Consider the following 24,963-nt stretch of genomic DNA (forward strand, 5'->3'; position numbering starts at 1 on the left):
TGGAAAAAGACAAGGGAAAGCTGGATTAGATGGAAAGAAAGCTAAAGAGGAAAGCATTATTTAAACAAAAGGAAAACGGCACTGTGGGAAAACCTGCAAGTATGAAAAAAATTGTTTCAAGCCATGCCCAATGAGTTGAGCACTGCAGAAGAACTACTGCTGCATTCGTCATATTGTGCAATCACTTTTTTTTCTACCTCAACCTCAAAAGGGAAGAAACACAAAAACAGAGCAGTGGGCCAGGCCTGTGGGTCCGTAGGGCTACTCTGGGAAAAATCTGCTCGGCGCCTGGAAAGAAATGTTATGTCACACATCGCACGTGATGCTGTGTTGTGTTTCGCTACCATGGTGACGACAGCACTGTCAAAGGTTAAAGTTAAAGAAAAAAAACAACAACAACAACAATTCTCCAAGGCTAGTTATGGAGAGATGGCATCATCGGTATGATTCAAGTGTTCTGACAGAATGGAGTTAACTGAAAATGACTTAATAAAGCTCTTCATCCCCCGTTGGACATGATCCTATCCTTCACACCAAGTTGAGCCTCAATGCAAGTTAACTTCACCTTGATTGGTTCTCTTTCAGGCTTTGGAGCACTCCATCTCAATGCAGTCTTTATAAGAAGTTCTGCCTCCACTTACAGTGCTGAGATAAGGCATCAAATCCACCTGTTTTATTTCAGTGATGCCATTTTTGATTTGAGTGATATTATCCATGTATCCCTCTAATGGGATTTCACATTGACAAACATCCCAAGTTTCAAACCTACTGTGTTTAATTATATGAAAGATGGTTTAACCACGAGTATAACAAAGTGAATAGGACAAAAGATTCAGATATCAATAATCACCGTCACAGAACATAAACCGTGAATGCAAAATTGAATCCTCTCTCTTCACATGTGTAAATGTAAATGTAAATGTAATTTATTTATAGAGCCCTTTACAACAATCCATTTCGGTGTACCAAAGTGCTTTACATCAGATAATAAATAAAGAAAAGAATAAGTACAAAACAATAAAATAACAGTAAACGCAATAAAATAAAATACAGCAAAATTGAATAAGATAATATAAAAGAGTCACCATACTACTGGGTATTAAAAGCCATCTGAAATAAATATGTTTTTAGCCTAGATTTAAAGAGGCCCAGGTCAGAAATAAGACGCATCTCGGGGGGGAGCTTATTCCAGAGCCTGGGGGCAGCAACGGAAAAGGCTCGGTCACCCCAGTGCTTCCACTTCCAACAAAAGTTGATTTGTTGACCTCAGAGCTCTACCAGGATTACGGACAGTTAAAAGCTCAGATAAATATGATGGGGTGAGGCCGTTAAGAGCTGTGTGACAGTATTTTAAGAGTGTGCTGGTAAGGCTAAACTCTTTTAGATAGAGTGTTGTATATACTTTACCTTATTCACGTTGCATGAGAAATCCAATTCTTTGGCTGCTTACACATCAAACGTTTTGCTAAATTTGAAAAAGTGACATTATCTTTAGTTGATTCTAACCATTAGCCTTAATTAGCCCATTGGTTTTTATTTGTTTTATTTGTGAAATTTTCGGTATGGTTTCCACACCAGCATATACCTACTAAAACTAAACATTTTTGATGCATTTTTATGGTACATATTATATGTCATTGAATTGTTATCAAACATGTTACATAGGTTCATTACCATATAGGAATTGTGGCTTTATGGGCCAGAATACAGCACTGGAATTGGTTAATGCTACTTTTTTTCATTTTCACAACCAGAGCCTGGCCATAGGTAGAGCCGCATTTAGTTTATTACCAACACCTTTTTTCTCAGGTAATATTTAAAAAAAAAAAATTCTGATAGTAAGTTGTAATCCTGTAACTTGTAATTGTGACCACAACCAAAAAGGGGGTTGATTCCCAAAGCCTTACATTCTGTATGCCTGTACTTTATGTATGAAACAAACCCCAGATTTGAAAATCATGCCCACTTTTTGTGCTTGTCTCAGATTCACATAAAGACAACTGTGTCATTAGATTTTTGTGAATCAGAGCACTGCTTCAGATACGGATCACTGTATCTTCCAAACTGTCTCAAGGTTGCAGAGCATTGTCCTGAATGTTTCCCCCTTCTATGCAACAGACTTTTATTGCTTCTTTTATAAAACAGGGAGTCTCTCGTGCTCATCTGCCTCTATCAGTTGCAGGGTACCTCATGCATCCCCTTTAAGATCATTTTGTCTGCACTGTATATGTGGCTTTCGGTGTGTCTCTTCTGAGGGATACAAGTTCAGAACCTTTAGTTTACCTTTGGCTGCCTTCAGAAAGTGTTCAATGACAAAAAAATGTCTTTTGCTGTAAAATTACAAGGCAGAAGTGATTATTCAAATAATTAGCTTTTTCTCTTTCTATGGTCAAGGTCAGTGGATAAGAGAGAATGTGTCTGTGCAGTAGCGACACCAAAGGTTTTGAATCATTGTCAGCTTTCAAACATGTGTTACCCTTTAAAATTAACGGCAAAGCTTAGAATTTTCTTGCAAACTTTTTTTATTTAGTTATATATCATACTCACTTTGAGATTACTTTGCATATCGTCATTCCCTTACATGTGTTGCCATCTGATCTCCAGCTTTGGTTGTTTTGAGTGTGATTTTAGTCAGTTTGACAACTTACCATGTGTTTGGAGGTGTGAATGTGCCTTTTTTAATTTCATGCTGTGTTAACAGTGATGAAGAGAGGTAGGTGAAGACTATGAGTCACGGCCATCACACTCAGAAAGACCCATGTGTTCACCATGAGCGGCAGATTGTGTCCATCACTTTTTGCTGGACTCTTCCAGCTTTCCAAAAACACACACGTGTTGCAAGAGCCCAAGGAGAAAGACCAAACAATTAAATCTAAGTAAATTGTGAGAATAGAGGAACTCACGGGAGGAAATTGTCTAACAGCTTTGACCTTGACAGGATGAGAAGCCTGAAGGAAAAGCAAGCTTTGTATCTGACTTGTATCCGTTACCACTTACTGTACACACAGACAGTGAAACAGTAAGTGTAGTGCTGCAGGCTCACATCCAGTCTATAACTGCCAAAGCTCAGTTCTGGCTGAATGAACGGCTTCATGCCAGGCTGACAAGACCGATGGAGGCTCTAATCCTGCTCAAAGAAATGTCCAGCCCTTTTCCTCCAACACTGAAATCACCAGTAACTACTGTGTAATGCTAATTTCACGATACCTTTAAATGACACATTATAGTCTACAGTATGGTCCTCCAGTGTCCATTGTTTAGGTCCTAGTGTTAGTATGAGAACATTCACTGTGGCTGTCTTGCTGCACATGGACACTGTACCAACTGTTCGCAGCACATAACTCCCCCTTACAACCTCGCAGACTTATTAAGGAATCCATTAATTATGTTATAGCCATAGGAATGGCAGTACCAGACAGCATTCCTGAGAAGAATGAAGCAGTCAATAGGGAGTGTAAGCTTATCCGAGTCCAACTAGCTGGCAACAAACTTAGGAGGCAGCATTGACTTGAGTTCGATTCAGGTGGAAATGCCGAATACCTGATGCTGATAAACCTGCTATGAGAGCATTGCAGTAGGTCAAGACCAGAGATAACAATGGCCTGTGTCAGGAGTTGGTGGCATACTGAGTTGGATACACCCCGATTTCTCCCCGATTCTTTAAAGTGCAAAGTTAGATGACCAACAACAGAGATGCAGCATGGCCAGAGAAAGAAAACTGGCCATCAATCCTAATATGACACCCAGGTTTCATACAACCTTTGTTGGGGGAACAGTTGAACAGGTGATATTTTTCTATGCTGAAATGTGCAGGATGGAGAGATTGAATAAGATGGCCGATAGCTCAGTCTAAGAGAGGTTTACACGTTTTCGTAAAACCTTTCATTTTTTAGAGCTAAAACAGCAGCCTAAGAAGTAAAAAATCAAGAAACAGGCGGTGCTTATAGGCAGTATTTATTAATGGGTACATCCAATCTGATTGAACAAACAGTAAATAATGAAATCTGACTTTCTTTGAAATTCATTCATGCTTTTTATTAGTAACTGTAAGTTATCTCACTATCTGGCTGATAATTTCCACCATATACTGTGGAAAGTTTATTTTTGGCCTTCCTTCATAACACAAATTTAATATTGGAGATACTGGAGTCTCAGATGGAAATACTGTGGAGTTGCGTGTGAGTAAAGCTCCGAAAATACACGAATGTGATACAGGAGTTAAGTGTAGAAATTGCTGTTTTATACTGACAAACAAGAGAAAAGCAACACACTGCTCAGGGGAAAAGAATATGTAGGATTCAGTGCTGTATTCACACGTGGGGGCTTTGGCTGATTTATCAGGCGTCTTACTAAGTAGCTGTTGGGCAATCTCCATAAGAAGTCACGAGCGAATGTTGCAGACACAACCCATTTATTTAGGTTAGCTGTCAAACACAGCTGCCAATCGTGATGGCACGCTTTCTCTGTCGTGTGGAACACTTGATGAAAAAAACTAACTGATCAGAAAAATTAACACTTGAATAAAATGAAATGAGATGTAATTTCTCCATTTGGATCACAAAAGATGAAGAGAGCAGGTTATTTTTGACAACTACTGCCACCAGCTATCTGCATGGAGGGTCAAGTGGATCTGAAGGGCAATATGAAAAGTATAAAGCTGCATCATGCAAAGCTTCCTGAATAGAACCCAAGAAAAAGCGAGAGCTGGAAACAAGCCTAATAGGCCCCGTTTAGGTAATCATCATTAAGCTACATGCTAAAACCACTTGTAGGAACTCCAGCCTCGAGGACAAGATGGCAACAGTCACACAGTCTTCTGCTACTGGCTGAATGTCAGGGCAGGGCAAGGCTGGATTATCAGATGGGTAAAGTGGGCATCTCTCCTGAATCTGCTGGATGTTTTTTGGATTTGGAGCTAAAATCTGACTGATTGTAATGTTGTTAGAGCTTCACACCACTGAGGTACAGCATCAGCCATGACATGTACCTCATCCTCCTCTTGTGTTTATGGTTTTGTGGAAAGAATATGGAGGTCTTTTCTTTCTCTGCATTTCTAAATACAGACTGCAAAAGTCTTTTTTGTTTGATTAGCACTCTGGAAAGAATTAATGAGAAATGAGACAATATTCACATCAGATAAGCTGATATCAGGGCTTTGTTAGCTTGAAGAATGACCTAAATAAAGACAGCTAATTATCTGCCAGCTGACTAATCAGCTAATCAATTACTCCAGCTCTATGCAGTTCATGTTTTTGAATATTACTATTGACCTTTTTGGATAAAGTTGGAAAACCAATTGTGCTATTGGGCTATCTGTAAAGAGCCAAAGGCCACAAGTTCTTCTCAGCATTGTTTGAGTGTACATGATGTGATTAACTGCAGATGTGCAATGTAAGCCATGACATATCAGCAGTAGTCCCAATCTTCTAAAGCGACTCTGGTCCTGAGATCTAAACTGTTTTGTCCATATTTGTTTTATGTATCGGAACACGCAAAAGACTTAAGCTATCCAACATTTCTCAGTATACTGACAGAAAAACAGCTAGCTCCAGCAATTTATTGAAACATGTGCAATCCCTGTTCATCCCTCCATAAGACCTGTTGCCACTGATTTTCAGTCCACTTCTTGTGTCATTTGGCATAGCTCAGCCTTTTCTCCCCGTTTCCTTAAGAATGGCTTCTTGACAGCCACCCTTCCATGGAGATCATTTCTGATGAGGCTTGGGCCAACAGTAGATGGATCAGATGAAGGTCCAGATGCATCTCTCAGGTCCTGTGTCAGGTGAATGATGGATTTTTTCCTCTTTCTAAAGGACATCACTTTCAGATGCTGTTCATCTCCTGTAGATAGTTTTTTTTAGGTCTGCCGCTTCTTCTTTTGTCCTCCACTTGTCCAGTTTCCTCAGATGTTTTAAGGACACACTGCACACCATGCTGAGATATGCCAAATTGTCAGCTAATAGCTCTTTGGGAATCACCTTGTTGGTGAAAAAATCCTATTTTCTGTCTGTCAAACTGTGTTATCTTTGGTGTTTTTCATAGATGCAACTAAATGACGTGTCTATTTGACAGGCTGCTTGTAACAAAGTGCCTAAAGAACCAATTTAAAATGGCATCTTTGCTAAGTTGTTTGTTATGTGTGGATACAACACTGGTTCATCCCTTGAGTTAGGAGCCTTTTTTCTGCTTAAATGATTCATAGGTCAGAGTTAAGTGGCTTTACAAAGAAAAAAATATATAATTCCTCTGAAAATGGTCAGGCACAAGAATTCTTCACAGGACTATGTTGTGCAGTTTCATGAAGTTGTTTCCATCTCACAAAATACCCCAGGAATTTATCTAGTAATCATTCAATCATGTGTATTAATTCAAAGGCCAACTGATTGATTTAACAAGTTTTAAGTGAAAAAGTGTATTGAGTTGTCTGTGGGCTGAATTGTCAGTAATTAAATCATGGTAGCCATGGAGAGCTGGTTGCTTTCTCTTCCTTCTTGTGATTCTTCTCTGATATCAATTTACAACATTTTCATGGGTGCATTTACAAGTCCAACCTTAGATTTGCTCCTCAGACTGTCTGCTGGCCTGAGGTGGAGGATTGCTCCAGGTCGTGGCCCCTTTCTGCCGTCATGTTGCAGTTACAGTAGTGTGTGGCTAGGGGGCGCTACAGGAGCAGCAAACAGCCCCATCAGTACTGGAGTTGAACTTGCTCTGGACACATGACCTCCCAGAAGGTTTGGATTATTGGTCATGTCTTTCTTCTTCTTCAATGTCACATCTTCATTCCTGATTAGAAACTACAGATAAAATCATAAGCTTAATTTTTTTATTCAGCTGTAGTTTTAGTTTAGTTTAGTTTTTAGGGCCTCTGGATATCAACATAACAGTAACTGTGCTGACATCTAATACTGATGTATAACATTTACATATTTAGTATATCACAGTTTGTATGAGTAAAGTCAGATATGTTTCAGTATCTATGAGTGACAATTGTAAATTTTGTAACTAGTTTGACTGTCCTTGAACAAATTTCTGATAGCTGTCCGGTGGGTGTGGAGGGGCGGGGACTTATTTCATTAATAAGAATGTTTCACAGTGTTGCCATCACATGGATTTGGCTTATTTTACCTCTTGCCAAACAGTTTTAACACGTTGAAACAGAGGCAAAGTAAATAAACCGCAGCCAGACGTGCAGTTTGCGTTTCCTCTTCCAAAGCTATATCTATCTTGTCCACGCCCATCCTCTTTCGACTTTTTTTTTAAATCCTCACAGCCGTGAACTAAATGATTCTCATAAACGCTCTCTATCCTGCTGCGTTCAAATGTCGCTGGGGAAAGTCAGAATCAGCCGTCAAACACAACTGCACTCTGGATTTTGAATGTGGTCAAGAAATGGGGAAATATGCACATTTAAATTAAGCAATGTTTATGAGCCAGATACTTTATGAAGCAGTGAATACAAGCTACATCTACAAAATGTCACATTTGTGGCCTGCATTTAATACTATAAACTACATACCTACACACTCAGAAAATTAAATGTAGATATCACGCTCAGAGCATACATGCCACATCTGTTGATGTTCTTTGTACCAAAAGGAAAAGGAAAAATAGAAAAGTCTTGATTTGATACTGTGAGATCTGTGGGACAGGTTACTTTCACTAGTCTTAGAAAAAGCTTACATCATCATGCTTTATGCATGCCAAGTTCACTTGTAAATCTTTTGAAAATAGCTCTGTTATAGAAAATCTGGTGAAAGGAAAAGACAATTCTTATATTTATGTAGACATAAGAACTTGAAAAATTACAAATATTGTGTAAATGATACACAAGATACATATTTTTCCCATGTTAACTCATAAAAATGTGTTAGGAATCTTTGAAAAATCAACTAAAATTCAAAGGCTAACACGTAAAGACTAGTTCAATCTGTCATTAATTTGGTCATTGAGTTTCAGTTCCCGGTTTCATGTAAATTAGGCCCATTTGTCACGTAAACATTTCCTTTTGGGGTTTAGAATATCATAAACGGCACGAGTGATATAACCCCTTGAATATCTGTGTAGGCCTCAGGAGGTCCTTGAATGCATATTTCTTTCTTTTAAAGACTCAAACAACAGTAGGCTGTCCCACAATCTCAAATCTATTTGATAAAACCAGGTAAAGTTGTTAAATTCTTATGACTGTAACCTCTTCATGCAACTTCACGCGGGAGCTTTGTAGGTGACTCAGGCCCCAAACCTTCTTGCAGCATCAGCACTGTGAAGTCATGCATTTTTACTGGCATGACCTCCATGCTTAAGCTTCTCAAAAAACTTCTGGTGACTTGATTATGTCAGCTCAGGATATTGTTGCACTATGGCTCAAGTGTCCCACATTACTAATATATTTGCTTGATATTTGCCAAGTTTGGCAATTCCTCACCCTCTGTTTCACCTCTCAAATTAACTGAGTAAATGATTTAAAGGGCAAATATCATAACAATGTGTTGATAATGTGTCTTTAAATGCAACTTGATGGAGGAGCATATCCTGTTTGCTGAGCTTAGTGCCTAAAATATATAAAATAATATGAAAACACTTCAAGTGAGAGGTTAAGAACATTTTTCCCCACACGACTTGAAGACTCGAACGCAGCATTCGTCTTCCTTTTGCTCTCTTCACTCTCTGCAGGGCAATGTGCACGCGCGCGCGCGCGTGTTGGCGAGTTTGGGAGGTGGGGGTGGGGGGGGTGGGGGGGTGGCGGCTTGTTCCTGGAAGAGCCGAGCCTGCCTGCAGAGTCACTCACATTCCTGGCTGGGATTCAATGACTGAGCCAGACACACAAACACTGAGGGAGGGGGCGCGTGAGAGAGCGCGTGAGAGAGACCTAGACGGAGCGCAGGGAGAGGGAGGGAGGGAGCGCGCGCGAGCAGGCTGGCTCTCAGACTTCTCATCTCCATACAGTCAGAGTGAACTGCGGGGGCAGACGGAGTGGATCTCTGCGGTCCTCGACAGCGGAAAGAACCTCAAATAAGGATTTTTTTTTTTTTATCGAGCGTTATTGACTCACAACTCCCGCTTTTGTTTCATTTTCGCCTACTTTGTTTTGGAACAAGACAAGCGGAACTTTGCGCTTCTCTGGAGTTTGGAAAGCCGTCTTTTCGGATATGGACAGTCGGCGACCCGCGTCAGGCAGCGACTGGCCGGTGTTCACTCAGTAGTCGCAGGAATAAAACTGTAAACTCGCGCGTGGGACTTTTTTTTCCCTGCTGGATGTTTGATGAAGCGCTCCGCAGTTTCAGCCACTTCTGGGACACGGTGGATTTACCAGGTTAAAGGACGCATTGATACTTGTGATTCCCGGTCGACAATAAGAAGGATTTGCGGTTCTAAAGTTGCAGGAAAAACATGGAGACTGTAAGTCGGCAGAGCTTCCAGCCTCATCCGGGACTGCAACAAACTCTCAAGCAGTTTCACCTCAGCTCTATGAGCTCTCTGGGCGGACCGGCGGCTTTCTCTGCCCGGTGGCAACATGAGCTCCTCTTCAAGAAGGACGGCAAGGAGCCCGAGCCGGTTCTGCAGCATCTGCCGCCGCCCGTGATGCCGGGGCCGCTGTTCATCCCGTCGGACCGCTCCACGGAGAGGTGCGAGACGGTGCTGGAAGGCGAGACCATCTCGTGCTTCGTGGTCGGCGGGGAGAAGCGACTGTGCCTGCCGCAGATCCTCAACACGGTGCTGCGGGACTTCACCCTGCAGCAGATCAACTCCGTGTGCGACGAGCTGCACATCTACTGCTCCCGGTGCACGGCGGACCAGCTGGAGATCCTCAAAGTCATGGGGATCCTGCCCTTCTCGGCTCCGTCCTGCGGCCTCATCACCAAGACGGACGCGGAGCGGCTCTGCAACGCCCTGATCTACGGAGGCGCCTACCCGCCGCGCTGCAAGAAGGAGCTGAGCGGCGGCTCGCTGGAGCTGCAGTTCACCGACAGGAGCTTCAAAGTCTACCACGAGTGCTTCGGCAAGTGCAAGGGCTTGTTGGTGCCGGAGCTGTACACCAGTCCCAACGCAGCGTGCATCCAGTGCATGGACTGCAGACTCATGTACCCGACCCACAAGTTCGTGGTGCACAGCCACAAGGCGCAGGAGAACAGGACTTGCCACTGGGGCTTCGACTCGGCTAACTGGAGGGCGTACATCCTCCTGGGTCAGGATTACACGGGGAAAGAGGAGAAGGCCCGTCTGGAGCAGCTCCTGGACGAGATCAAGGAGAAATTTGACTTCGCCAACAAGTACAAGAGGAAAGCGTCATCCAGGGTGAGTTTTTCCTCGTGCTTTTACTCCACGCGGAGCTCAGTTTTTTTTTCTTTCCTAACTTTTACTGTAAATTGCTGCTCGCGTTGACAGCTTTTCGCAGCTGTTGTCCTTTACTTTCCTGCTCCTCTTATTATGGTGCACTGTATTCTTCTTCTCCTCCCTTTCAACAGCCCAGAGCGCGTTTTGAAGTTGCCTTTTAAGTCCGGTTTTCATCCAAACACTCACTTTTAGGGGGGGGGGGACCTTGTCATGTTCGGTGTTTCCACCGCAGGGTTAGATCCTCCGGGGCAGGAGATCAGTGAGGAAAAAGTCTGAAAGGGTTAGGTGTGTCCAAAAAGAACTTGTGGCAGAATTCTGTCAGATGGATTTCTGAATTGTGTGTGATTGCCCCCCCCCCCCCCCTCTTTCAGCTTGGGGAACAAGTCAGTATTTGGTCATCATTGCCATATTGTTACTAATTGGGCCTCATCCAGGAGTGACAAGAAAACGCCTCTGGTGGCAATAAAGCCATTATTTGCTCCATGAAACACCTCTCAGGCTCACTTTTATTGGCCTGTACAGTAAATACAATCTCATCTCCCAACAAATGGCTCGATGGGAAAGTGTAAACAACATAAAATGAGTTGTTAGTCTGGAAATGGTTTGTGTCCCTTTTTAAGATTAAAAGGGATTACTGCCCCTGGAATACACTCATCAGTGCAGTGGCTGTGTGGATCTGCGTTGGGCAACATCCAACAATTTCTTGTGTGTGTGTGTGTGTTGGCCAACGGGGCGTCGTGTGTCACATCAAATAAATGTAATGTTCGTCTGGCTGTCACGAGTCTGACTTCCTGTCACTTTAATCGGCGCTGCTATCAGAGTTGAAGGCTGTCCTATTTGTTCCTGTTGTTGTGTCCACGCTATCAGATACCTCTGAAATATTTGAAATAAACAGAATCGAAGCCTGATTGCGGGTTTTGGCTCTTGGATGCAGGACTTCCCTCCAAAAACATGCAGCTTTTTCCTCTTTTCCCTAATTCCATGTTTTTTTTTTTTTTTTTGTTGTTGTTTTTTTTTTTGTAATTAGCAAAATTGACTGTAAATCTGCATGGAGGGTTATAATCTGCTTTAGTGTGCAAGGAGGAGTTTGCAGAGAGGGCAGCAGGGTGGTAAAGAGTCCCACCCCCGCACCTCCTTTTAGGAGGAAAAAAAAAAGGCTTGTGTGGCCATTTGCATGAACTGTTACACATCAATGGAGCTGATGAAGCAGGGTTTAGAAGTATTGTAGTGGAAACATAATATAATCCCAACAAAGGGGAGCATTCAGTAAACATCGGACCAGCTCCCCCCCCCCCCCCCCCCCCCCCCCCCCCCCCCCCCCATCCCCACCTCTGACATCCTCACTCCTCTCCGCTTTGCCCACTTTCTCCTCCCGTCTCATTGAAAGCTTCTGAGGGCGCACACACTTGTTGATGAGGCTCAGAAAGCAACTGCAGGAGTGTTTGGCACGCAGGCTCGCTCCACTCCTCCGCCGAGGCTTCTTTCAGAAGAACCTGCCACAGAAAGAGAAATCAGGGAGACCCTTGAAATCCAGAGGAGTGCCAAAGTCCTGCCACGCATGGTGAATGCCCACTATGGCCACACACTTTCATTCAGACTGGAGTGGGCACACCTCGAGGACCTCCACTTTCAGGGGCCTCATCTGTTTTAATAAGTGCCGACGGGGCACCCGAGTGCTAAGCCCAAGGCTCATTTGAGACTCTGCCCCGCTTTTTAATTCGACTCCTCCTTTCCTCTCCCTCAGGCGCCCCCGCTTCAAGAAACACTAATGAGGGAATACACACTGAGGAATATGGCTAAACTTAAGACAACAGAGTTCCCTTTTGGCAGCACGGAACACCCGAACACGTTCTCGGGTTGGAGTGTGAGACTGGATCTCTCACAAGAAAAAAAAAAAAACCCGGCGTCATCTGCCAGCGCAGGAGCCGGGGCGGCTCTGCGAATATTAATGAGGCTGTTACAGAAGTGTGAGCATCAAGTCTCGCATGCAGACAGACACAGGAAGTGATATTGCTACACTTCCCTTCTTGCAGACGCTCTTTTGAAAGCTCCACTCCGCGTTTATCTGAATCACAGACCGTTTTGGGTGAAAACTTGTCTGCGCCATTTGCCTCGTGCCCGCCGTCGTGGATCAAGTGTGAATTTTCGGTTCATTCTTCTTCCTTATCTTGGAGGATGCAAGCCATTGTAAACAGCAGAGGGCAAATGCGGTGGACTATTGAATTGTTGAAATGAGTTTATGCGCTGGGTGTGGAACACTTCTCCACACCCTGGCTGCTCATGCCAGGCCGCTGCTGTGAGTCTTTGGCTCTCTGGCTCGTGCACATGTGGGTGGCACACATAATCAGTGGCTTTCCGCATCAGGATGTTTAGATAAGAATTGTGGCTGCAGATTTAGTATGTTGCTAACTTTATAAGTCACCCTCAAGATGAGGTGATTTCAACAGAGTCCGTCTGTTTAAAGGAGATATGAGGCTGAAAGGAGGAGGAGGGAGGAGGGGGGGGGGGGGGTGTCAAGCCAAGGTTAGGCTTGGCTGAACACGTCAGAATTTTTCACTTTATTAGATTTCTTCTGGAGAGATCCGGCGAAGACGTGGTGCACGTTTTCAGCAGCTTTTGTAGTTTTAGTAGCAGTCTCAGCTCAGAAATCTGATTTGTCTCGTTTCAGTTTGTGGTCCCAGATCCGATATATGTGAGAACGCTTCTGACTCATCGCGAGTGCTGAGAGCTCTCATGACCCGCTGCATCTCTGCTGGCAGCAGTCGCTCATACGGCGAAAGCCTGCTGCCTGGCCTTTGGTGTCCTTCTCGCTCTTGTTCTTTACAGCTGAGCAACTATTTGCTGTCCAGAGTCAGATGCTGAACACTTGTTGTTCTGATCGTGATCTGATCTGTATCGAGCGCAAACTAAATGTGAGCGGAGCCTTTGAGTTGGGCTGAGATTGCTTCTGAGATCAATGCTCGTACAGTAGAGGCAGCCCGTCTGTGCTTACATTCCTAAGCCGCCGCTCCCTCGGAGTGTTAAAGATGTTTTACGTCTCTGTCGCTCCTGGCTGGGCTTGAAGGGCACATGTCTCTGTGCATGCATGTCCGTACTGTCAAGCACCACCCTGCTGGTTACTATTGAAGGCTTTGAGGGAAGTCATGTTTCCTCCTCACGCAATGATTCATTTTCCCGTCTGAGGCGGCGGGAAGAGATTTGCTTCGAGACAAACGTGCGCGAAGAATCCAGCGAGAACAGTAATGCTGGGCTGAGGCCATTTTGTTTGTCTATGCTCCGCATATGCGTTACTGTGCTGACACCCAGCACATTCCTGCAGGCTGCTGCCATGTGTTGTCCTGCAGCTCATTGTGGAGAACTGAAGCTGGCTGGTGTTGCATTACAGAACTATTACACCCCCCCACCCCAACAAATGGATGCTGTTTGAGGTTGTCACATTTTCTTCCACAGCACTGTGGTGACGCTCTCAAGTATGCAGACGCTAAAACTTCCCCTTTTACTTCCACATCTACCCCCAGCCCCCGAGAAGCCCCCGCTGCAGCCCCAGGATTTCTGGCCTCCAGCTGAAGGGGCCGCTTGTTTCAGGAGGGGAGGTGGGGCCGTGGTGGTTGGGGCTCAGAGGAAGTGAACTCCCAGAGGGGATATAGGCCCACGTCCTGTTTCATATGCAAGGCGCAGTGTTGGCCGGGCCCACTGACTGCCAACCATGTCCACACGGTGGACAGGACAACAGCTGGTGACTGTGCATTTCAATGGCTGCTCAAAGAATATTTGTTTGCTCTTTTTAGGGTTGTTGTTTTTTTTTTTTTTTTTAGCAAAACGTGACCGTATCAAAAGTCTGCAGCAGAGCTTCGTTTTGCTTTGAACGCGGCGGTGTGAGGACGAGTTTTTGTTGTTTTTAACAGTTTTTTTTTTTTTTTTTATGCTGCCTTTTCTGTTTTTGCTGCGGCTCGTCTTTTCTATCCAGTGTAGAACTTAGACTTTTCAGCGTCAAGACGAGGAAGCCGTCAATTAGTCCTGTATGAAATGTGGCCCGGCCAGGCTGCCAGTGTGAGTTTGTAGTAGCAGCTCAAAGCGTGAAGCACGACTCGGGGACAGCAAGATCGATGCCATATTGACATTCACCAGTGTTTATGTCAAGTGTGATTGAAAACTCCCGTCACTTTTTGAGCTCAGAGTGACACCCCCCCCCCCCCAGCAGCTCACTGGCTGCTTGGCTCTCAAACAGACCTAGAGGAATAGAGTGCTTTCCAAGAAAAGGTGCACTGTTGTTTACCTTTCTAAACTAGGTCAGCGGACATCAGCTGATTGCCACAGAACTTTGCTGCCTGTAGGTGGTTGGACATGCCTTTTCTCACGTGCTAACCGACCGCTTACAATCAATTGAACAATCTGTTGGAACTATAGGAGCAGCAGGAGTCGGTGTTGCTCCGAGCCAGCTGCAGATGAGCTTGTTGAGGACTTCCGCATCAGATAGGGAACGCCGTCTGCAAACGGCCCATTAGAAAAGGCGTTCATAAAGCAAGATCGGTCGCAGTGAGTCATTTTTGTGTGTGCTTGCTTTCAAAAGAAACTTAAAATCAGGTGGATCTACAGCAGCTGTCAGTTTGGCCGGCGTAGGCCATGGATGGGCTTTTCAGGAGCACTTTCACAGGACTGGGAGAGAGTTGACGATTTGGACTGGAGTTATGTTTGTGTACCGCGACTTTTCATAATTACTTTCCATTCTGCTGATTTTTCCAAATCCCTTTCATCTTTTTTCCTATATGGTGGAGGTTAACTGCAGAAATAGATTTCTTTTCCTTTTCTTTTCTTTTTTTTTTCCCCCCTCCCATTGCGGAAGAATAAAACCTCAGAACGTAGCGACGCCGCTCTGAGGCTTCTCGGCGAAGACTTTGAGGAACAGTTGTGCCACCAGATGAATGGTGCGCGCTGCAGTTTAGACGCGCCTCTTAATGTCGGTCTCAGTCGGGGTTTCCACCTCAGCTGTTGACAGGAAAGCGGCGTAACGCGCGTGCGGCGGAGGGAGAGACGGCGGCAGAACATCACAGGTTGCATAGCTTGTTGTATTTGTCTGGAAATTCTTTTTTTTTTTTTTTTCAAAAGGCTGCCATTTGAAGTAGCAGCGGAAAATGAATTAAGTGCAGTGATTCTTTTCATAAATCACATCCTCCTGCCAGAAGCTGTTTATTTCTAGAACGCTTTAAAGTTGTGTGAACAAAAGGGGATTTTACTCAGTCGCTGCTTGATTATTCACCAGGACTGAATGCATCTAAAGCAGTGTGGGTGTTGTAGGATGATCATATTACAGGTTAAACCATAGTCAGGATGGATTGGATTATCTTGCCATTTATAACATTAGAACCTTTAACTCTCACCCCAGTGTTAACAGACTTTCTGAGAACTTTGTTTTAGGTCCACTAACTGACCAAAATATAGTCCTGGAGTTCTAAAGAGCAGAGAAAATTGTCAAGTGTCCAAAACTTGCACTGAAATGATGATGTTTTCCTTGTTTTTTTATTTTATTTTATCAAAGCTCAGTCAGTTTTCTTTATGGAAGACTAGTTTATGTTTGCCAAAGTAGGAACCTCTAAGTATTAGAGTGTTACTTTAGTAGAAGATGCAGAAATCTTTTAAAAACTTATCCCCAGGCATTTTTTGAAGAAGAAGTAAAATATCTGTTGCAGAGTGTAACATTGTTATTCAGATGAGAATTACTGTTTTAAAATGGGATTAAAAAAAGTCTTTAATATGACTTTGTGAACCCTGGCGAACAATCTCAAAACCCTCCCAGCTTTCTTTAACCCACAGCGGAGCTCTGATTAAAGGAGAGTGAATGACTAAGGAGAGCAAGAACAGGAGAAGTTCAAGCCCTCATTGCCAGCCATTGTCTGCACTCCCTTACCCCCACATCCCCCGGCTTCACTTGCTGCTCCATCCATCAGCAGCTTCATCATGTGACAAATGGATGGAGCGGCTTCATGGAGAGCCCAGGCAGGGAAAGCTGCATTAGTTCACCTTCCTGGGACCACCGGCGGTAAGTGAGCCTTTGTGTAGAGGTGGAGACGGGGGAAGGGGCAGATAACAAGGCTCTTAGAACTGCTTCCTACCCATCTACCCATCCATTCAGACATGGTGGAGGCAAAAAAGGGCTCCCAAACAGGAACCCACGCCGCTGTTGTTGTAGGGTGTCAGGGAACATAGAGCATCCATAACTGGAAGTATATTTGTCTGAGGGGTAGGGAGCATGCATAGAGATAAAGCATGCCTATCCACTCTGAAACTTCTGTCAGAATATTCATATTTGTGTAATAAAGTATGACCTAACAAGCACTCTTGGCTTGCTGTGGCTATTCTTAAGTCTTCAAGGGCGGCACAGGAGGAAGAACCTGGCACTCCCCCTCAGGTGTTGCATGGATAAAAAGCCCTTCGCGTCGGCCTGACTGTTGGCTTTGCGAAGAAACACTGTCGGTTTTTTGTGGTCATTCATTATTGATGTCGGGTTACGGCGGAGGCGCTGGAGTCCGGCGTGTTTATTTAATGAGAGGGTCTTTGAAATATTCATCAACAGACGTGTGCACGGTGAGAGCCAGCTACAGCCGTAACGGCACATTCTCAAACTACATCCCAAAACCTTTGGCCTCCTGAAACCCATCCTGCAGCTTCTGATGCCGAGCTGTAGAAACACCCCCCCCCCCCAGAGTCGCTCGAAACTATGACTTTAAAACTAGAACTTTATGTCATCAAAGCAAGCACTCTTGACCACATTTTTATCCATGTGCTTATCTTATTTTGTTGTTAGCAGCCGGTTTAGGACGCTTTTCATTCAATCCAAGGGTCCATGTGCTGATGTAATTATATCTTAAATGGTTTGCTGTCATGCCGTTAAAGGCTTATTTTGTCCTCTCTCTTGCTAACCGCAGTTCTCTGCTGGTGTAACGGTGGATGGGGTGGGCTCTCCAGCATTTTTGGTGTGAATTGCACTGATGCCAAACATCCAGTCTGTTTGTTTTGCTATCAGAGGCTTAAAGTGAGATCACAGTTTTTTTTTTTTTTTTTTTGTTTTTTGTTTTGTTTTGTGAAAACTTGTGCTCGAGGTACACTTTGGTTATGCCACATTCCTTCATTGTTTCACTCAGCTGTGATTTCTAAAAAAGGGGGGGGGGGGGTACAGATGTAAATGAGTTGAAATAATATAAACTGCTGGATAAACTGTAAAAAATTATTCTAGAATATGAAAACACAGCCAGGGCAGCTTTTCCTTGTGGCTGAATGATTTTGCTGTGTCAGGCCAGGAGTACCCCCCCCCCCCCCCCCCTTGGTGTGTTTGCAAGAGCAGCCAGCGGCACATGACCTTTCCTTCCTCAAATAAAGATGTGACCCACCTCGCCCCTCTACTCTCTTGAAGCGCTGTCGGCCAATCACGTGCCACTGAGAAACTCCCACGAGGCAGATGGCTGTCTGATGAAGGCAGTTAAGATTTATCTGCGCACACACACACACACACACACACACGCAGCTATCAGCCACTATTATGTAATGAAATCCACGTTTGAATCAAGAAAAGTCCCCTTGTTTCAGATCATATTGAAAGATTTTGGATTTACTAGATAAGAAACATGAACATTTTCCACGGAAACGCCTCCTTCGTCTCATTTGCAGTGTGATGCTGTGCGGAGCTGGTTCACGCATGTGTGTGTGAGCGTGTGTGAGTCTGTGTGTTTTGTGCCGGATCAGCTGTAGGAGGAGATTAGCATGAGCTCACTGCCTACTCATTTCCATCCCCATCTGCCTGTCTCCCACGGTGATGCTGACCCCCCCCCCCCAATCACACACACTACAAGAATACATGAGCACAGACGTCCACACAACACCCAGATCCCACCCCCGCAATGCATCCTAAGTCTTGTAATGAATATGGAAGGAGACAGAACTGTGTGCAGACACACTTGCCCAACCTTGTCAGCTGTACCGCCAACATGTAACCTCCACCAAACGCGGCCTGGAATAACGTCCCGTCAGGAGCTGGCGATCCATCGCGCACAGCGTTGGACTGCGGGCTCCAAAAGGTTTCCTTACTTTGATCATAATAATCTCATTCCTGATTGATTCTTCCAAGGTGGAAGCTGCTAATACAACCGAGCAGTCTTAGAAAAAAGCATTTTTATTTCAGACAGCCCAACAAAGCGGAATCTGTTTTCAGCCAGAGGAATGTTACTTTCAGTCCCTAAGAGGTTGCGAGGTTTGTTCCAGATCGGTCCGTCGCCATTAAATTAGTTCACTGGATTGAATCGTTCCTTAAAATGTTTTGTCTGATGGGGGGCATTCAGTGTTCCTTTTCCTCTTCTGAAATAATGGTGTGGCGGCTCTCTAAACAAGCATTTGGCGGGCAGACCAAAGGCAGACACTGAGAGGAGAGTCTGAGAGTGCTTGAGGTGTATTTTTTATTTTTTTTTGTTGTTGTGAAAAGAGGCTGGGTCCTGAGAATCCTCTTTGTTGTGCTTTTCTTTCTGCTTTATTTCATTCTTCAAGGGACGGGGGATGGGTCACAGCGGCTTGACCTCAGCCATGTGGAAGGGCAGCTCCCGGGAGTTTGTCGAGGTATTGTTGTGAGAGCACAGAGTGATGATGATGGTGATGGTGGTGATGTGTGTGTGTGTGTGTGTGTGAAAGGAGGGGAGGGGGGTGGCACAGGCTTGCCATTGTCACCTCCTTTTGTGGTGGGTATCAGATGTGGATCTGTGATTGTGGGGCAGATAGAGGTGCTACCACCCCCACCTCCTCATCACCGCTTGATGGTCAGTGCTCCCAAAGAGCCTGAGTCATGGACCAGTGCCTCCCCCTCCTCCATCCTGCCTCCTCCAGTTTCTGTTTGGTCATCTTTCCTAGAAATGTCAAGGCTCCTGCTATCCAGCATAAACAAACAAAAAGGTAAGGAAACCATAGAGGATCACTAATTTTCTAGTAGGACTGGGCAATATGAATGAAAACCTGTCAAAATCAATAAGAAATATGCTAGATTATTAGGCTCAAACGCCATCAAAGGTTTAAAATGTACCGGTAATTCATTGTGGTATGAAATGAGCTATTTGCATTTTGCAAAGTGTCGGCCCTTAAAAGGAACATTCGGATCAAACTGTTCTGTGGGTTGTGCGAACTAACGGCAACATACCTGCTACACTGCAGCTGGGAACACTGCAGCGACTCAACGGCCTTTCGTAGACCAGCGAAAATGATGTCATACTACTTCCAATGCATATTAGCTTGAATTAAACACTTGCGTCCTCGCATTCAGATCTCGCTTGTAACGTCTTGAGACGTTCAGTGCTGCAAATACACAAGAAGCCGCAGGCTTTTGCTGGTGTCAGCTTCTGGAAATGTATGAATGGAAAGTTCTGAATTAGCCACTCAGTCAGACAGTGCAATAGATTCTTGCACTTGTCTTGTGCACGCCTTTTCTTGGAAATGGTGCATCATCCACCTGCAGAAAAACGTACAAACACCTCTGAGCTGTACTTTTGTTTAGTCTGCTCTGACTCATGGTGTTGTCTAGTCTCTTGCAGCTAAGTGAAGGTGGGGCTGGTTAATCTTAAACTGGATCAATCTGGAGAACTGACCTGCCCTAAGGATCCAACAAGGAAACTTTGCCTTGAACATTGACCACATTAACCTATTTTTGTGTCACGACAGGGGTTTATGAAAGGGATTATGCGGTGAGGTGTGCCTCAATGGAAAGATACAAGAAGAAGACTCGCTGTAACAAATGGAATGTTTGAAAGGGATAGATCAGTGGGTTTAAAGTGAAATCAGGCAAGTTGGGGCTGGTTTCAGTTTGAGAGTGCAGCACAGTGGGCATAGACAGAATCAAAATCTTAACTCCAACCACACCTCGGCTTCAGTTTGACAGGAAGTCGAAGTGGATGGTGTGTGTTCAAACGAGGGCCTCTGGGTAGAGGCAGTGAAGGGCTCAGCAGGCTCAGTTTACTCCTCAGGAATGATGTGTTGGAAACAAAGCCTTATAATGTGGTGAACATCCCTCCTCCAGACGGGATGGGCCATTTGTCCTCTCCTACCAATCTACTAAATGAATCTGTCCCAGCTTCACTCTGGCAAATGAAGCAGCCATGCAGATGCTAAATAAAACAATATGTTGAAAGGGGATCCCCTCTCTCGGCACAGAAGCCTGCTTCTCGGGTTCAGGAAGCCTCACTAGGCCCAGACTTGCTCCTCTCTTTGAATCCATTGATTTTTTTTTTTTAATCTTTGAACCCCACCCCACCCAATCCTGCTCATTTCTTATTGTAAAGCTCACATACAATTAGACTTACAAATGACTGTCCAGGCATCCTCTTTCTGTTCACACACTCATTCAAGCACACACACACTCATTCTGCTTCTACAGAGCAGACAATAGACCTCTTGAAGCCCTTGGCCTGTAATTATTGTAATTGTCGATCTCTAAGACAAGGTAATGTGCGGAGTGTGTATCCGCCTCTGAGCACAAAGGCGACATTCTCGGCGTCTTGCTTTAAAGAAACACTGCCAGAGCTCTGTTGAGCAGCTGTTTATGTGAAGTTTACTGCCATTTATTTACGTCTGCCTCCCGTGTTTGTGTGTGCGGTGGTGGCGGTTGGGTCGGGCAAGCTGACTTATCCCATGTGACCTCTCGCTTTCTCGCTGGGCTCATCTGTCTGCCCTTTTTAATTATCTTCTCACACACACACATGTGCACGCGCACACACAGAGGTCAGGGCTGCAGCTGAACCTTGCCACGCCACCTCCACTCCCCCCCCCCCCCCCCCCCTCCCCCCCTCCAGTCACTCTCCTCCCCCAGTTCCTTCGCTCCATGCGTGACTGCCGGTTGTCTGCTTTGCTCTGCAGAGGATTAAACCAGATGTGTGTGAGTGTGTTTGTGTGCCAGCGCTTGTGGTTTGTAGAGCAGTCCCACTTTTCCTGCTGGCGTTATTGCAACATTGATGCATGTCTCTCAGACAGGAGTACTTTCAAAGAGCAGTGGTGCCCTCATCCTCTGACCTACAAGATAAAGATCGCCACATGTCTCGGTCTCTTGCTGATTGTGGCAGCACTTTGGTGCTTTCTTCTTTGAGCAGGTGTGAAATCATGCTGCATAGCTGGCATGTCAGGCTGACTGCAAATGCAGGCCTCAGAGCACTAATTTTATACCAAATCCACTTGCGCACACATAAATTTTGGCAACGTTCGCCAAAAGTCCCCCCCACCCCCCACCCCGTTCCCCAAAAGCTTGAAGACAAGTCAGGATTAATTTTGCTAATACAGATGCAAAAAAAAAAAGCATGAAAACATCAGTTTTAAAAGTTTCCTCGCTCCAGACATAATCAAAATGTTGCAAACACAATATTTAGTTACAATAAATCTCCAAACACAGCTGACAATAGCTGGTTTATTGTAAAAATCTGAGCCAAAGAGGTCAAATATCCACCACATCTCCTTCTTGTCTGGCAGCATAGACAGGTGTAAATGTGTAAATGTCCTCCTTAGAGGCGGTCACTTCTCACACAGATTTAATCAAACATCAACAAAAGAACATTTTCCCAGATATGATATAATATTCCAGATTTCCTTTGAGGAAATCTCCCATTTTCTTCTTGTGGATGACTGAATATTTAGAAAAATGACTGAATACTTCAGTTGTATAAGGTGCCTCTTAGGTGTGATTTCTTGGTATTATTACACTGGCTGCAGCTGTGTGTGATGTGGGATGATGGCTGCTGTTTATGTGGTCCAACTATCCCTTTTCGCACCTCTTCAGGACCCTTTTTTCTGAACTTGCAGAAGTCTGTAAGAGACTCTATTCCTGTTTTCTCCTCAGAAGTGGTGGTTTTAGAACTGATACCACCAAATACACACATCTCCTTTTCTCCACTTCTGGGTTGAATGCGTTATATTGTGGATTTCTGCTTCTCCTTTGCTGCTTTTGTCAGCGCTCCGTCTGATCATTTTTCATTGCTTAGCGAGGGATTGTTTACATTGATCCCAGGTGAAAGATAAGGAAAGGTTATGCTCATTTCTACCTCTGTGCGTACACTCTCTAGCGAATCTCCGCACAGTTTAATGCATCAGCTCCGCGTCCAAGGCAAAGGAGAACGAACGATTTTCTGTCGGGGATGTTGGTGCTATGAGAAGAAGCAGGCAGGAGGTGGTGTTTAGTCTCAGCTCAAGGACAGAGCCAAAGGTGTTATGTCTGTCTTTTCACTCCTGTTTCTCTTCCTCTCAATCTTTTTTTGTTTCTCAAACCGGTTACTTCCCCTGTGTCAAGCCCCCCCCCCCTTCTACCCTGCCAGATCCCTGCCGCTCACTCCTTTCACAGTCGGTGGTGCAACCATCCAACTCAGGAAGCCCTGTGAAACATCAGATCCCACTTCCTGCGTCGATCAATACATCTCAGGGCCGACAGACACACATCCACAACTGGGACGCACACGCACGCACTCGTGCACGGCACCCGCACACACTTGCGTGAATTCACACTGTAAGCATGTAAGAAGGGCTTTTGTTTAGAACAACTTCCAAAAGCAGGATCAGATTCTGTTTCCAGGCCTTAAAGCCAAGGAGACAGGCTGTAAAAGCCTGAATGTCCTTCATATTTCTGAATGACGAGATGCCAGCCAATTCATCAAATGAATGATGTTGAGTCTCTGTGGGAGATGACGGTACATGTAAGTGTGGCGGAATTCACCGCAGACGTCCTCTTTAAGTTACTTGAATGGTGATTTTGTCTAATGAGGCTGCGGTTATAGAATCAGGGTTTTGTTAGAGCAGAGCGGCAGTCTGGAAATGCTTTAAGTTGGCCGTGAGTTGACACGTAGTCACAATTTCTGACAGGTTTAACCGTCTGACAAAAGAAGCCAAAAAATGAGAGCAGTATATTTTTACTAAAAGATACAAAAGAGAAGCACCTTGGTCCATTTGAGCATTGTGGAACATAGAGATGCTGCAGGGAGTAGATCCCAAGTCGCAACCTGGAAACTCTGTTTCACATGATTTGCTTTGACACTGAAAAGAAGCAGCCGTGAAACAGATAGATGGCGAAGCCGAGGAAAAGATACTTCCAAGACTGATGCTTCTCTCCTCCTCTCTTACGGCAGTAATGAAATGATAGATCCCTGATGTGGATGGGAGCCGAAGTGAAGGAATGACCTCACGGCCACCTAATCGTCGCGAAGGGAAAAGCCGACAGCTAATGTGTCCATTAGACCTTCCTCCTCCAGAGGAGAAACAAATCTAGCTGGGAGTGAGATAGCAGGAGAGAAAGAGGGGGATGAGATGGAGTACAGGAAATAACACAAGTTCTACTCTCTTTTCCGCCCACGGCTTTCACTGAATTCAATCTCAGCCTCATTTGCTGAGCTCCTATGGGGCATTTTGTCTCAGTTCTCCTGGAAAAGTACTGCTTTTTTGACAGATTTGAAATGATTGCGTTGATATTAAATGAGATTTAAAGTAAATTTCAAACATAATAAATACTTGGGAGTTAGCTGAAAGGGATAATGTCAGCGTGGAAAAGCCTTGCTGTACCTTTTTGAACTAAAACAACCTTCCACTGCTGCTCAGTATAAAACCACTGTTGACCTAATATATCAGTCTAAGCTTTGCACAAACATCAACCTCTGTATGGGACAATCTCTGGTTGTGCAAGTGTTGTCTAGTGGGTGTTCCTGTTGTTCCTTGCCTGGTGTACAGTTCATCAGTGGGGGGGGTCACAGAGGTTGCTGATACCAGAGTTTGCTCCCATGGAAGCCCCACCTCATCGTGTGACCTGCGTGGGGTGACCTGTCAGTGGAGAACAGCCAGAAGCCCGGGGATGGGCCTTTTCTATTCAAAGTGAAAACACAGCACATGTGCACACAGCTGAACTCATGCAGTGTCACATGACCTTCTGCGGCGCTGAAATCCCTCCTACTTCCCTTTTTCTCAGTACTGCCAGGGTTAGCGATGTGTCAGCTGCCGGCCACAACAACCCAGCAGACTGTCAGTCTAAACGTCTGCCGCAGGCAGCAAGCCTTTCACCTCCGACAACAGGGTGGAGTCTGGTGCTATAACCAGAGCCCCAAATGCAGGCACTTTAGAATTCTCAAATCTTGACTCTTTCTTCTGTTTGGTGCCTTCGCAGTGTTTCAGTTTTTCTTCTTCTGGTCTGAACTAGATGGATATAGGCGAACTCGTAAACTGGATAGTCTTCAGGATAGGTCTGTAAGATCTGAAGGAATTTGTAGTTTTGGCATGCATTTGTGAGAAAACCGCCAAAAGCACTCCGAGGACAGCTACTCAGACTACCAGGCTGGTTTTACATAAACAGTAAAAGCAGCGCTCAAACTGGATGCAGTGTTGTTATTATTAAGTGACAAAAACAGACTAAGAATCCTGAGCTGACTATCATAGAATGTTGGCTCAAGAAATCTTCTGTCTACAATATCCGGCTTCTGAAACCTAAACTCCAGACCTTCTTCCAGCATTTTCCCTCCCCACTGGAAACCATGTGATCTGGCTCCAGAGTGGAGCCTCTCACTCTCCCTTTCACTCGCTGTGCTTCTCCCAGAGTTCAGCGGTGGAACAAAATGTCTGACTCTGGAGTGGAAAACACCAGCATGT

General features: G+C 44.8%; 1 protein-coding gene across 1 annotated transcript in view; it reads left to right on the forward strand.

Moving 5' to 3' along the window:
* The first annotated feature begins 8,957 nt into the window (after window positions 1–8,957).
* skia (v-ski avian sarcoma viral oncogene homolog a) overlaps window positions 8,958–24,963 on the forward strand; it is a 72,390-nt gene continuing 56,384 nt past the window's right edge. Inside the window, exon 1 of the mRNA XM_072366515.1 lies at window positions 8,958–10,293. Within this exon, the coding sequence (XP_072222616.1) occupies window positions 9,388–10,293 (906 nt within the window). The 5' untranslated portion in view covers window positions 8,958–9,387. The remainder of the gene's footprint in view (window positions 10,294–24,963) is intronic.

Source organism: Leuresthes tenuis, unplaced genomic scaffold (assembly GCF_036924035.1).
Source record: "Leuresthes tenuis unplaced genomic scaffold, fLeuTen1.0.hap1 SCAF_16, whole genome shotgun sequence".
Classification (NCBI taxonomy): Eukaryota; Metazoa; Chordata; class Actinopteri; order Atheriniformes; family Atherinopsidae; genus Leuresthes; species Leuresthes tenuis.